The 16,033-nt window shown below is 35.7% G+C and overlaps 1 protein-coding gene across 6 annotated transcripts in view; it reads left to right on the top strand.

Annotated features, from left to right (window-relative positions):
• CEP128 (centrosomal protein 128) overlaps positions 1 to 16,033 on the top strand; it is a 96,631-nt gene that overhangs the window by 73,956 nt on the left and 6,642 nt on the right. For 5 of the 6 annotated variants that reach the window (XM_088058161.1, XM_088058164.1, XM_088058163.1 and 2 more), the window contains 3 exons: positions 7,598 to 7,675; positions 9,506 to 9,619; positions 13,200 to 13,308. In XM_088058161.1, the coding sequence (XP_087914287.1) occupies positions 7,598 to 7,675; positions 9,506 to 9,619; positions 13,200 to 13,308 (301 nt within the window). Of the gene's footprint in view, positions 1 to 7,597; positions 7,676 to 9,505; positions 9,620 to 13,199; positions 13,309 to 16,033 lie in introns of those variants that run through there. The other variant, XM_088058165.1, reaches the window with a different exon arrangement.

Genomic DNA, 16,033 nt, shown 5'->3' with positions numbered 1-16,033 from the left:
TTGAACATTTTTGCCAAAGTTTAATAAACCTAAATCCTTCAGCTTTTAATTAGAGAAAGTAAAAATGTCAGGAAAAATCCTTATTGCAAAAGACATAAGGTATCTAAAGTTTTTTCATTCAGTTGAAATAGGAGTAGAAGTATACCATGTTCTCAGTTTTTATTATTTTTTTAACATAGTAGGTATAATTACATGTAAATGTAATATTAAAGACAGATCCTATGAGTTCTATCCACAGGATTCTCATGAGAAATCAGAGGATCATAGAATCACTGAGGTTGGAAAAGACCTCTGAAATGATCATGTCCACCCTTTGACTGAGCAACATTTTGTCAACTAAACCATAGCACCAAGCGCCACGTCCAGTCATTTCTTGAACACTTCCAGGGATGGTGACTCCATCCTCTCCCTGGATAGCCTGTTGCAATGCCCTCTCAGTGAAGAAATTCTTCTAAGGTCCAACTTGAACCTTCCTTGGAGCAGCTTGAGACCATTTCTTCTTTCCTGTCACTTGCCTGGGAAAAGAGACCAACCCCCACCTGGCTACAGCCTCCTTTCAGTCAGTTGTAGAGAGTGATAAGGTCCCCCCTGATTCTCCTTTTCTCCAGGATAAACAACCCCAGCTCCCTCAGAGGCTTCTTATATGAATTATGTTGGCCTTTCATCTGTGGAATATGTATCTGAGTTCTTCCACACAAAGTAACTTGATAAGACAGATATGTGCTTGCTTTATTTTTCTCGGTTTGGTTTATATATCACAAAATAAGTTAAATTTTGTTTGATAGCAGACTACTGACTAGATGTTTCTAATGTGCCCACTAGGTCCTTCATTTTAGATTTAAATGCTTTATATTTGATCTAGTTAAAACCGTAGGAGCACAGATATCAGAAACACCTATTGATGCCACCACAGATTTTTTTCCTCTCATTATTGTGCAGCTTTTTATTAAAACAGGGAAATCCATAAGGAAAACTCCTCATTCTTTTCTTACTCTGATTTGCTGCAAAACCTTGTTTAAATAACTTCTCTTTGTATTTTAGTTTTTCTCACCTGAAAACCTGAATGATATTTCTTCTTTCCCATGAAGGCTGTGTTAATTGAATTTTTGCAATGCTTTCTGGAAACCTTGATGAAAACTTACATGTAAATAAATATACGTAAATTACATGTAAAGGTTTTTAGCCTGCAGTGCTTCATAATGTTAAACATGAGCAACAAGGAAATCTTTAAACTTTTTGAGAATGTGCTCCCATTAACATTGCATTACTTTACACACTCTTTGTGTTACATTTCTTTTAATTTCCAGGAATTATATCTGGATGTCTCTGATCAAAATTTTAGTAAACGATAAAGAATAGATTCTCAAAAACTAGTCCTATGGACCCCCAGAGTGTTTGGAGCACTGAGTGATGATTCACAGAAGGCTGGCTTGCCAAAAGACAACAGTTTCCTCCATGTTTCCAGCTGCTAGTATGCATCAAACAACTTAAAATTCGTAAAATACTTTCCTAATATTTTCCCATGTAAATATTTCCCCTAGTTAGCACAGGGATGTCATGTGCTCATGAATGAGGGAAAAGACAGTCAATGTCATTGCAAACAGGAAAGGATGCATTCATGAAGTTCCTTTAATTAAAATGTGGTCCACTCCATGGACAAACATCTAGAATCTAAGTTAAACGTTCAAGTAGTTTGACTTTGCTTTGTTAGCAAAGGTGATTTGTTTTTCATTAGTGTAGTTTTTGCATAAAAAAATCTTACTTATTAAAACTATCATGAAACAATTCAATACAGAACAAAAAGCCAGTTGAGCATTGAAATTGTAATTTGATAAAGTTACACGTGTTGCCTACCTTTATATAGGTAATTTGACTTCTTGATGTGCTGAAATCATCAAAACAGTGGTTAATTGGAGTCACGATATATGTGGAATATCAAGATACAAAACACATTTTTTTGTTTTCTCTGAAAGTTCCCTCTCTACGTATGATGTACTATTCACAGAATGTCCCAGCTATCATGGAGTTTGCTTGGCATATAAAAGTCAGCAGAGCATCTCAGGCCTCTTAAGCAGAACCACCTCCTTAAAAGAAAAGTGTATGATTTATCAGTGGAGAGCTGGAGATTGAAGCTGATAGTGCACAGTTTTACAGATCTTAACAGGGAAAGCAAAGGATACTTTTAAACATGCTGGGTGCATCCTGTTCTTGCTATTTAGGTATTCAATACACTAAGGTCATTTAAAAATAAGTCATTTTAGGTCACCTCTAACACTGTATCTTTCATTTGAATTGTAACTGCCTGCTGACATGTATTGCAGCCAGTTAAAATGACGTTGCATTTAATCTTTTTATGGTTATTCTTTGGGGATTAGCTAACTGCTACTTAAATCAACTCTCATTAAAAAAAAAAAATATCTGTGCAATACAGATAGCCATTTGTTTTACCTACCTCAGAAAAGAAAGGAGTACTGTACTTGAAAGTCGATGAAGTTTGGTTTCTGGTTTATGTGTTTTCAATATATTGACTATAAAGGCAAACTTCAGGAGTACTATATACAAACCTGCTTTGATTTATTTATTTGATTTATTTGCATTTAGCATTGCAGCTTTGAGGCTAAAAATAAAATATGTCTGATTTTTGATTTAGATCTGTCCCTTGAGACAGTGTGAAACTGTCTTTTACCAGGAACACATCAGTATAGGAGGATTAACTGTTCACATGCAGTTTAAGCATCAAAGTGTTTGTATGAAGTCATGGAAAATAAGTAATTTGTTTTGTCATTCTCTGTGAAAACATAGAACGCCCCTTTTAAAAGTAAATAGTCTTTATTTTAAAAACAGAAAGATTAGTAGCACTCAGTCTGTCGAAGAGAACTACTGTTAAGTAAAATGCTATTAATACTGCCTCAGTCAGTACAATGGGTGTTTTTTCCTCTTATCATTACCATCAGTGCACTGGGTCAGTACCTGCTGTTGCTTGTTATACATAAGCAGACGTGATTGCTGCCTTTAGGATTACTTGTATTCATTATGGCAGCTTTCTGATTTCTGGGAAAAAAATTAACAGTACTTAATTTCCCTCTATATCAGTTGCTTCCAACATCCTTTTCCACATTTTATCTCAGTGGCTAAACCCATCTTTTTAATAGAATAGAGTGTAGTCATTAATGATACAAGTATGGCATTTGAACCATCTTGAGGAGGTTGCTGTGATATTCATTAATTACCAGACCAGTTCCGTGGGCCAGTTAAAACCTCTTTCATCATCTTTCTCTAACGTTCTTCAATGTATTCTTTCATTGCCACCTTCATTATTGAACCTCTCCTAACAACAAACTTGGCTTTTTTTCTGTTTTTATTTGCACATCACTACCATTCTTTTCATTTGTTTTATGGAAAGGACACACATTTCTGTCCCTGGAAATGTTAGTGTGTGATTTTTCCTATTCAAGTCCCTCAGACTGCTCAAAAAACCGTGAGAATTTTAGAATATAAAATGAACCATTCTGGTCAAGACCAAAGGTCAGTCTAGCACAGCTACAGACATTGCAACAATGGCCAAAGTAAAATGCTTAGGGCAGACTCTATGAACAGAACTGACATGTATTTTGTTTCCATTTTTATTCATTCTGAATCCAGCCATTCAAAGCTCAAAGGCTTCCAGACTTAAATGTAGTTTCTGTGAATCTGGAACTATTGTATGGTCTTTCTCATTCATGAACTCGCTCAGTTTTCTGCTTAAAGTATATAAAATTTTCTGTCTTTATGTGAATTTTGATTTCATGCAAATTGGTCATTAGTCCCCTCAGGCATCTCTCTTCCTGGCTGAAGAGTCCTGTTCTTTAGAGTACTGTGTTTATAATTTCTCTCTTGGAAACAGCACTCCATGGCTTTGAAAATTCTTGTTCAACTTCTTTGGCCTTTCCCTATTTCCCTTTTGAAATAAAGATTCACATCTGCAATCAGTAGTCAAGATGTAATTGGATTAATGATCTGGGACAATTATGTTCTCTGGCTTTTTATCTTTCCTGATTACACTGAGTGTTGATTTTTCTTTTCTGATTGATACTGAGCACTGCATTAGCAGATTCTTGGTAATATGTATCACTACCCCATGATCTGCTTCCTGAGCAGCAATGGTTACCTTAGAGCCCCTCATTTTGAATGTGAAGTTAGATTTAAACTTTAGGAGTCTAAAACACCTTTCAGAAATCCAAGTAGCACATACCATTCTTTATCCATATGATTCTCAACAAAACCAAAAAACCAAGGACTGAATATGCATCTAACCCAAAGACTGGTTTTCTGCTTTCAGGATTATATTTAATAATGTAACTAGTAAGGACTAGCAGAGAAACAGCTAAATTTTTCTGCATGAAAAAGTTCATGAAGTAGAGGGGATATATTTAGGAGACACTTCAAAGAACACATGGTTAACATCTTCCTTAAATCCATTTACAGGCAGTGTTGACATGAGGTCTTGGCATTGAAATCAAAGAAGGAATTGAAAAACGGGATGGCTTAAGACATAGACTTACACCTAGGGCCTAAGTTCCTTTTTTGATGAGAACAGATCACAGATGATCTGTATTAAAACAAGGTGGGTAAATAGATAGATAGAGAAATATATCTATATACATAATATTTTTGCATACATATAATTGCAGAAACAGAAGAATGAGTCTCATATCCTCTACCTAATTTGGTTTATTGGTACTGATTATTGACTACAAGTTCAGTCCAAGTTAGCTGCAAATGAATCCTGTTGTTTATGAAATTTGAACTTTGTTATGAGTATGTCTTAAAACCTTAAAAACTGAATGTTTGCAACTAACAACAAGGCAGATGTCATTGCTTTTAAACAGATGGTGTGTCTTCATTTAGGTTACCTTGTTAATTTCTGATTCTCCACTCCTCACTCCTAGTCTCCATCTTTTTGAAGTTGATGCCACTAGTGCAGAGAAGCTCCCATTGATTTTTCTTCTCCTGCTGTGACTGAAACCAGGACTTTAGTCTGGGATCTAAATGGAATGTTTTTCATGGTAGTCAAATTGAGATTTTCCAGAACTAGTAACAGAGCTTTTGTAGTTAAGGGCAAGTTAACTCGGTTTGCACAGGCTTTACAAGGTAATATTTGATTTCAGGATTGATGGATTTAATTTATTTTAAGATTTTGCTTTAAAATACCAAGACAGTAATATGGTTAATGAAGCCTGTGTTCGGTAGATTGAATACCAGACTAGCAGAACCTTATCCAGAGAAGTGTGATTTTTAGAATCGTGGAGGAAATATTGACTGTTGTTCAGAAAGTACAAACAGTTCTGGTTTGACTTGCTCTTCAGCAAATAATAGAAGAGCAGACTTCAGCTGCTGAGGCATCTGGCCTGTGGGACATGACTGTTAATTGTGCATGATCAACCAACTTCATCTGGACACAAAATCAAAACCATGATATTTATTTTCTTCAGTTCTTTGCAGTTTGCAATAGACAACATTTTTTGCATGATGGATGTGAGTGTGAAATCTCGTTGTTGAGTCCAACCCTAACTCTCCCTAGAATTGTAATTAATTTTTTAGTAGTACACACCATATGCCTAATCTGAAAATAGGAAATTTGATTGTTCTATATTAGCTAAATGCTCATAGCATACATTTTTATTTAAAAGAATTTAAAAAAATAAATCATAGAATCACAGAATTATGCTGAATTGGAAGGGACCCACAAGGATCATTAAGTCTTACTCCTGTCCCTGCAAAGCACCATCCCCAAGAGCCACACCATGTGCCCAAGAGCATTGTGCAGACTCTTACTGAACTCTGTCAGGCTTGGTTCTGTGACGATTTACCTGGGGAGCCTGTTCCAGTGCCCAACCACCCTCTGGGTGAAGAACCTTCTTCTAATAACCAACCTAAACCTTCCCTGACACAGCTTCAGGCCATTCCTTTGGGTCCTGTCACTGGTCACCAGAGAGAAGAGATCAGTGCCTGCCCCTCCTCTTCCCCTCATGAGGAAGCTGTAACTGCAATGAGGTCTCCCCTCAGTCTCCTCCAAGCTGAACAGACCGAGTGACCTCAGCCACTCCTCACATGGCTTCCCCTCAAGGCCCTTCACCATCTTTGCTGCCGTCCTCTGGATGCGCTCTAACAGCTTAATATATTTCTTACAGTGTGGTGACCAATCCAAGGTCTCAAGGGGGTCATAAAAGGAAATCAAGTTTGATAATAAGAGGACTTTCCTGTCATGAAATCAAGATGGCTGTGAGCATTGATGATGTTGTCTTTCAGGTGTTTTTCAATACCTCCTAGCATAACCTTTTCTGTAGCTTTACCAGGCACTAAAGGGAAACTGTCAGTCCTGTAGTTCCTGGGGTCCTCTTTCTTGCCCTTCTTTAAAATTGTAACAAGGTTTGCCAGCTTCCAGAAAGCTGGAATCGCTTTGGATTCCCAAGACCACTCAAAACATATCAAGAGAGGTTTTGTGATGACATTAACTGGCTCTTTGAGAAGTCTTGAATTCATCCCTTCAGGCCCCATTGATTCGTAGGGATCCAGCTGGAGCAGCAAATCCCACACAAGTTTAGGGTCAACTGGGAGTTGATCATTCTTGCAGTCATAGTCCTCCTGCTTTTATTGTCCTCCACATTTCTGGCCAGCTTCAACTCCAGTAGAGCTTTGGCGCCATGAGTTTTCTCCCTATAGTGACAAGCACCATCTCTGTATTCTTCCCATATTATGTTATTATTCCCATATTATATTTAATAATGTCTCTTATTCTAGTCCCTGGAGGCAACAGACTTCTCTGTGAGCTGGGTCCATTCTGCGTATTGGGTCCTCCATTTCCTTTAGAAGGGTGTTTTCCATTACAACTACCCTTCATTCTCCTGTTAACAGAAGTCTTGGTGCAGAGTACAGGTGATGTTTTAGGAGGCCTCACTGTCCCAGAAAAACCTTAACCCACCCCATCAGTAGTCTGGCCTTCTAGTTCCAGAGCCTCGCATGTATTGTGGAAGGTGCCAGTCCTACCTGTTGAATTCTGAGAAGGTGGAGGAACCTTCCTCCTAGGACATGCCCTCACCTGCTTCCAGCCTTCATCTTTAACAGACCCTTGGCTAACAGTCCTTTGACTCATTACCCTGCACGGTTCTGTGTCCATCTGCTTCTCCACTATAATGGAGGTTCATGACTCCTGAGAGTCTTGAGACTGCGAGACTCTGAAAATACCAGTCTCTTTTGCTTGTTTGCTCAAACACAACATAGCCTGTTCACTTACTCCTGTCACTCCTTCATCTGGTGACCAGCTCCTCAAATACAGCTCACCTTCTGCAAAAGAACTGTCAGCCCCAGCCTCGTGAAGAGGCATCAGGCGCTCGTGGCAGCCTCTGACCTGGAGAGCTCCATCTCCCATCAGGTGTGGCTGGCTGGAGCCCCTGACATGTGAGTGCCACAGCTACGGGTGATGGAGCTTCAAGGCAAATCAACACTCTAACTGAGGAAGCTTGAACTAGTACCCTAATAAGACCGGAGTTTTTAATGTGTGAGATGGCTGAAAGAATAGATTCATTTTTAATGTTTCAACTTGTGTTCTGTTCTTTAGAGTACCCGAGTAGCTTTAAACCACCTGGAGTCTGTGCCTGAGAAACTGAGCCTGTTAGAAGATCGCAAAGATACTGGAGTGAGAAAGATTTCATTTGACTCTCTCAGTACTTCTAAAATATTTTGGTTAATTAATATTCTCTATGAATGTACAGTTAAGTTGTTTAATAAGATATTTACAGTTGCATATGTACTTATTATATAGACAGAAACACATTGAAATTTATTTTCATGTTTCTATGGATCTTTTTGAAGTTATAAATTTAGTTCTAATTATTAACACTGCTCCATAATGTAGGCAAACATTGATAACTGGGCAGAACAGGTTATGTGTTAATTACTGTTTCAGAATATTTTTATTGAGTGGTAAATTCTGATATTAAATGTTACAGATGAAAATTTTATGATTAAATAAATTATGCCAGTTGTTTCAATTATTAACTTAATGAGTGAAGATAGATGATCTTTACAACTTTTTGTTTTGCTTTGACATAATGATTGTACTTGTCACTGACATTCTCAGCACCACTATCCAATCAAGATGTGTTTGGAGACAGTAGGGCATACTGACAGTAGTGGTGACATACTGACTGATAGTGATAAGCTTCAGATTAGATTTTCACTGGCTAAGTGGCTAAGCCCCTGTACTATAGTTATTTTCCATTTATGGAATGTGTGGTTTAATAAAAAAGAATTTGTAACTTCCTTGCACAATATAAATTTTAAATCAGTATTAAACCACAGATCAACAAATGCATAAGGATTTGCATTTCATTTGATACTTAAAATTTCTTAATCTGTGGTTGTCATAAACATTTTGAAACTTGTTAGGAGCATTGTTTATTTTGTGTTCCTGCACGAGGTCATCAGTTAATAATTCTACACCATTCTATTGTTGTCATCATCAACAGATTTGGTAATGCAAGTACTGGTTAAAATGTTTGGGTTTTTTTATGAACAATATTGTATTGTTGAGATGCATAGTTTTAATTTCACATTTCAGGTATCCCCAGAAGAGCTTTTTTCCTCTGACAGACGTTTGTGTTTACCTTCTGTTTCTACTAAAGGAAAAATTTTGTTCTCAGCAGGCATCTGCAATCTCCTTCCCACTTGCCCACTCTCTCGAGGGCAAGTAATTTTCTGGTTTTCTCTAGTTATAACTTAGCCAATATTTGTGAGATTGGAATGCAAAATCTTTGGTTTCAATTGGACTCTCTCCTTCTCCATCATGCTTAATTTTTTAAAGATGTTTTTCTGAAGATGAGTCCCTATCAACACAGTATTTTGTTTAAGAAATAATTTATTATCCTAGAAAGCTAAGCTTTATGCTATTTGCAAATAACATATTGGGGTTTTTTATTCAATAACTATCAAGTTTGTCCCTCAATGTTTTCATAGGAAGGGAGAATGAAAGAGGAAGTAAGTTTTGATAAACCTCTCAGGTTGTCTAGGAGATTTGTTAATTCATGTGAATCATTAGCTAGTTCAGTGAGAAGCATTATTGAAAATGCTGGTTGTTCCATATCCTTAGAACCCTTTTTTCTTCAAGCACTTGTTTCTGTATTGTTGTAATTAATTTTTCATTACAAATTCATTAATTCAAAAAAATTCATTACAGAATTTTTGTTAGAAGGTACAATACTGCTGAATTTTGGAAAGGGTTACAAGAAGTCTTTCACCAATTAATGATCAGGCCATTTCCATTTTAATCTACATGTATTTTAAGATTATTTTTCTGTACAGAACATTATGCTTTTGTACAGCCCCTGTAGTTCAGCCTCTGATAGTTAGTACTTAATTCGTTCTTGCTGTGGTGAAAATCCTTGACAATACCGATGTTTACAATAGTCAGAATTTCTAGCTACTTTTCAAATTGTGAAATCATCTAAATCTTTAAATGCATTTCTAGGAGTCCCATTTCCGAATGGAGATGATTGAGGAGAGGTATATGAAGTATAAAGACATAGTGAGTTCTTTGCAGCAACAGCTGAAAGATTCAAAGCAAAGAGTCAGGCAAGTCAAGGTATGTGTGTGTGCTCCACTTTTGTGTCCCAATTACTTTCAATCAGTAACATAACCTTACCTTATTAACTCCTAGTACAAGCACAGACTGAAATGACTCACAAATGTTTCTGTTTCATATAGCTGCCATGACTGATGGCATGGCAGGTATATTGACATGGCATGAAATTTGATGAATTAAGCGTTGTCTTCATTGTAAGTGCCATGCATACTTTCCAAAAATCTTTCAACTTTCACAGAAAGGTATCTTACTGTGTCTTACTACTCTGAAGTGTTTTCCTGCTTTGTCAAATTGCTGTCTATTTTTTAATTTTTTAATTGTTTTGTTCAGTTTTCTCTTGTCCTTTCAAGTAAAAGATACAGAAACCTGTTTCCTTTATAAAAAAGGTAAATCACATGTAGTAATTTTTCAGTAGTTATTTGCATTCTTTGCAAACGATTCTGTGTGATGTCTCTTTCATACATAAATGAAATCCAGGCAAACAGAAGGGAAGTGATTTGCTGAAGGTCACTCACTGGACTTACAGCAGTGCTGGAGTATGAATAACTAACAATACAAATCCAGTGCACTTCTTTAGAAACTTTGCCTGTAATGAGTTCAGCTTTCCCATTATTAACATGCTTTCTTTCCCTTATTAGCTTGTTCATTGTCATATCACTGTCATTGTGATAGCAGCTTCCTTCAGAACTACGATTTCTTACGGAAGTGATTGAAATAAGTGATCAGACCTGAAGAATCATACTAGTGTTTCTGCTACATATCTCAATCAAATCAGTTTCTCTGGCAGTGTATCATTCCTGTGTCTCTAAGCAATTGAGCTCAAATCAAGAATCACACAGTCTATCAAAATGTGTTCCCCAACTTATCTGTAACTGTCTTCCTTCTGTAAAATGAGGACATACTTACAGCGTCTTTTAAAAAGTGGAAAAGGTAAAATAAATAAAGAATATTTCAGCTTAGTGAGTTGCTGTTGAAGGTATTAAGTTACTTGAAAGTGCCATCTTGCTCTTCTGTAAGAAAGAATTGAAAGAAGGAAACAGGCACAATCAGTCTGTTGCTGATGATAATCTTCAGTACCTTGAATTTCTCTTCCCTCCACACAAGCGTTACTAAATCAGTAGCTATTGAAATTTGGAAAACATTGAAAAGCTAAGTGGAATGCAATCAGCTGACGGTAGAACATAACATTGTACTAAGCTGACTGAACTTACTGAGCTTGTGTGATTTGAACTCAATAATCAGAATCCAGTACAAAGCTGATTCCAAAACAATTCTCTTTCTTTAGACAACCGAGAGCATTTAATGGCTTCCATTTAGTCAGGCCTAATTGGGTTTTTGCATGACATACAGTATGCTTTGCTGTCACGGCTGTTGCAAATAGAACAGAATGTTCAAAACCAAGTAACAGACGGGTGCTAATCTGATTTCGGTGATCAGGCTAGCTTAGACAAAAAAAACTTTTTAATGCTTGCCTTTCTTACCCTCCTTTGAAACTAACTCAAATGCCTTTTTTTTTTTTTTTTTAAACTTTACTGTTTGTAAGTTGAGAGTCTCTAAAATTAATTGCTGGAAGAATGTAGGTTTGAGGACGACAAAGTTGAATTCTTTCTGATATTTTTGGTTCACACTGTGCACATAGTGGCCCTGCTGTACAAAGCAGACAGATATTTGATAGGTGATAAGAAAATCTATGTTTCTTATAAAATTTTTACATAGATCATTTTAGATAAAATTACTTCTGGAATTAATCTTTCTTCTCTGTTATGTTTTTCTGTCTAGCCTGTCTTATAATACACTTGTTTCAGCTTGCTTGCCAACATTGATCTCAGACAGGCATTATCTAATCTTGTGTCCCAGCCTTTTTTCATTTTAAGGAGGAAAAATTAAACCAAAGTTGAATGTTCCTCTGAAAGCAGGTTTTTTCCTTTCTTGTGATTTCTTTTGTCCCCACTCAATCTTCCTACTCTTCTGTAGTCTTGTCAAATGGCTTTAAAATACCTGTTGCTTAGAAGCCCAGAAAAATCATCATTTCTATTTGTATGTGTTAAGATGGAAGGTTTTCAGTAATAAAAGTAGGCCACAGTCTGGCAAAATACCATCAGCTACAACAATCTTGATTTTTCAACTAAGAAAGGGCCAACTAATAGTAGATAAAGATGAAACTGGGGGGAAAACTTATAAACATAATGTATTAAAAGAAAATAATAGCAGAAGCAAAATCAAAAGAGAAAGCCAGAGGAAAACTAGAGATAACTGTTTTGATGTAAAGATATAAGTATTTTAGGAGAGTTTCTCTGCCACAGACCATTAAGCATCTACTGAAACACAACATACAGATGTAATTTTCAGTGAAACACATGACAAAAGTCACATTCTGTACATTAATATTTCTGTAAAGAGAAAAGCATTTTGTATTGCAGATACTGATAGAAGCACCTATCTGTTTAAGAGCTTTTATTTTAAAGCATTTCTGCAAGCAGTATGGAAAGACAAAAACTTTTTTTATTCTTTAAAAATTGTTATTGTGCTATGAACACTTTAGGTATTAAGTCTCTCATCAGCACATAAGGGGATTAATATGTATAATTCCCATTAGTCTTAATAGGAGTAAATCCTTCAATGATAGAACAAAAGCTCATTGTATCTCTAAATTAATGTAGAATTATTTTTTTTCTGTTTAGTTTTCAAATCTTAGTATCAGCGTGAACAATAAATTGCAAGATGTTTTAACAAAATTCCCTAAGGCTGTTTATGATAAGAATTCAGCAGTAAAATTGTGTGTTTTATGAACTGATGCATTTATTCATTATAACCTCTTCTCATTTCAAGAAACTGAGTAATTTGGATACCAAGCCAAGCTTTTAATCTTATTTTGGATGGTATTGTAACTGGGGACTACTTGCTGCAGAGCTAATAGAGATTTTTCAGGGATTTTTGTTTAAATTACCTTTTTTAATTTATCTTCTCTTTTTAGCTTATAGACCAAATGACTTTCCTCACCAAGAAGCTATGCTGTATGGGTTTAGACATAAATAATAACATTTTACTTCAGACTTTATTTAATGGTTTAACAAAACAATTCAAAAGCACTTTTAGGTTTTTTGATATGTGAAATCAATGAACTTGTAAGTTTCATCAGTGGCAGAGAAAATAGATTTATATTTATTACTACTTGTGTAACTTCAGTGAATTAGTATGAACCATTCATTAATGAGGAAGTCATCATTCACTGGTGTCTGTCCTGCTGATATGTTATGTCCTGAACTGTGGATGTGATGTGACCAGGAAAGAACATCTTTACAACTTGCTATAGTGGCAAAGACTTGCAATGCTGCCAGTGCTTTTCTCAAGGCAAAGCAGTTTTTTGCAGACATTTTATAGTGGTGAAATGGGGATAAAACTTGTAAGCAAATTAATTTGAACCTAACTGCAATACTGAGAATTCAGAGATTCAAATCAGTCTTTTCCATTGTGTGTGAAATCACAGCATGTGCCTGTATGTGTGCTACTGTATGCTTTTTGTAAAGTTTGCAGATGCTTTATAGTAACAGATAAAATTATTTTTATTTTGTTCCTATAGGATGTGAAAAGGGATGCTGAAATTTCTGATATAGAAGTGGCTGCTCACTCTTCCAGTTGGCGAACTCAAAACAGCTTTTTGTGCAGCTCACCACTTTCAAGTTCAGGTTGTAAGTATTATATCACAGCAAAAAATCTACAGGTAACTTATTTTTTTCTTCTAAGACCTTTTTTTACTTGAAAGAATGAGACACTACTTCTCAGAAAAGAAGTGCTAGAACCATCCTTTCTGTGTTTTAGTTTTAGATGCTGGATGGATGTCTTTGCCTAGGAAGTACTTCATTACATCCCACTGATAGTTGTTTGGGTTTTTTTGACTGGGACATACAGTATATTTTTTTGTCACCCAAACCTATGCCAAGGAAAAGGGCTGCCCTTGAATTCTGAATCTTTGCATAATGAGTCATACTTGACTCATTGTTGTGTATCTTCTGAGGGACCAGAGAGATGTTCTCAAACATGGATTCTTTCCAAGATCTTTCATGTACACCTGTTAGTATTACGCTTGTGTAATAATTTCACAATGAAAGTTGAATGCACTAATTCTACTTCAATAGTGTTTTTAACTGTTTTTTCTCTACCCACCCTGTGCATATACAACTTAAGTTCATGTAAAGTAGTGGGATCTCTGATACGGGTGGGAAATGCTTAATAAAACATAGGACGTATTAGGTCTTGATTGGGTATGTAGGCACACATCTACATAAGTGTCAAAAGTAACTTAAAACCTAGGTTTTTAAGGGGGTTTTTTGAGCATATCAGTACATGAATATCAAAATACTTCTCTTCAGAAGGGTATCATCTTCCATTTCTTTTCAATATAGCTAGCTTGTGTACTGGGAACCTATTTAGAAAGTCGCATTCTATGTAGTGCAAAGTCCTACTTCAGGCTTCATTGCACATTGAAAACATTGCATCTTAGAGTGAGTGCTGTGGTACATTACTGCTCACCAGTAAGTCCTGAGCTGATCTGATGAGGTTAAAGGTAATTGGTCTATTTTCTTTTCAGAATCTATGAGTTGGAGTTAGTATCTTTCTGCAGAGTAAAACTGATAACAAAAATAGGAATAGTAACAATCACAACAGTAGGAATAAAGCATAGTAGCAAATACCTCTGTATCATCTGTACTTCAGAAACACTTTACCTTTACTCAGAGTTGATTTTACCGTTTTCCCAAACCTCATCTCTCAGTATTGCAAATCAAAGCAAAGCTGAGCCTGTTTTCAGTATAGAAAAGTAACTGATGCTTCACAGCATATTCAGATAAATGGCCTCCAGCAGTCCCTTCCAATCTCAAGAATTCCAAAAGTGATTCATTACAAAAATTTACTGAAACTTGAAAATGCAGCATAAGTGTTCCTAAAATATGACAATGTCTTTATACTGCTTATATTAAACAAGCTAGAACTTTGTTGCTTTAAAACTTTTAAATAAATTTTAGGCAGTTTTAAGAGAAATAGGATCCATGTGATCTGAATACCAATCTGATAAAAGAGTTCTGCATATTTATATTCTGATTCAACTATTTTTAACCAGCACTAAGTACTAAATTTTCTGGAGATAAAAAAAATAAGTGATTAACAAAAGACAATGGTAATTCAATTCACTACTTAGTGCTTATGGCACTAAAATATGTGGATTTCTCCACAGACTTTGGTTTGTGACTGATTATCACTTTATGCTGAAACTGATTTCCACCAGTCAAATTTGTATTTTGAAGTTGTTGGTATAGTTCTTGAGGACAGTGAAAATCCTGCAGTGGTATTAGCATTAAGGAGATTTTCCAGTGAGTGGCCAATTAAAAGTCAGCTACTTCAGTCATGATAATCACAAAAACATCATGAACTTTTAATTTCAGTAATGATATTAATTAATTATCATTTGAGACTTTGACAGCGAAGTATAATTTGACATCGTTGCTCCCAAACCTACTGTAGCTTTAATAAATCTTCCTATACATGTCATCATCTGTTTTCTGTGATTAATTGTCTCCTTCAGAAACAGAAGGATGGATTTTTTTTTCTTTCATTTATCTTTTGGAGCAGTTTTCAAGCCTTTGTGATTTATGTTTCCCCATTCCATCTCTCTTCAATTCATGAAGCCTTAGAGACTGTAGAGTCAATAATTTGTACTAGAAGCTTCCTTCCCAGTGTGGGTCTCCTATGATTTGTAGAGAGCACCTGGAAGAAGAGCAGACTCATTTGATATAATTTAACTTATCTGTGAGGGAGATCATGGTATTTAAGTTTAAAATTGGTTGAAAAAAGAAGGACAAATAATAAGGGAAAATAAATAAGGGAACAACAATATGTTTCCATATATATATATATATATATATATTTACTAAAAAGTTGTCAATGCAGGAAACAGTTAAAATGAAAGTAATTAACATCAACATTGTGTTTTGTTTCTGGTATAATTTCTGCAATTATAATAGGTTTCCATTACAAACGTATTTTAAAATATGTTGAGGGAACGTGCTTTTGTTTCTTTACCTATTTTCTAAGAAATGAAGATGTTTAAATGAGAATTTATTCTAGATGTAGTTTGCAGTCTACAGTATTATCACACTAAAATGGTTGGTCCAGACAGTCACTACTATTTGTAATCTAAAGAATAATCCTCAGAAACTGTTTTTACAGCCACTGTATTTTCCTGAAATTTTGAGTACAAAAGTCCCTAGAGTTACACACGCTCTGCATTAGCTTTGTGAAATGAGTCCTGCCTTTCTCTTTGCACATTTCATCACTTTGAGGGTTTAACCTGGATGGTTTCCCAGAAACCATATGTCTTAGAGGCTTTCTATTGTTGTTGGGAATTTATGCTCCAGGGCT

This window comes from Pseudopodoces humilis, chromosome 7 (genome assembly GCF_049639895.1).
Source record: "Pseudopodoces humilis isolate 2021_Gansu_Grassland_sample_001 chromosome 7, ASM4963989v1, whole genome shotgun sequence".
Lineage (NCBI taxonomy): Eukaryota > Metazoa > Chordata > Aves > Passeriformes > Paridae > Pseudopodoces > Pseudopodoces humilis.
This window is presented reverse-complemented; position numbering and strand designations above follow the sequence as displayed.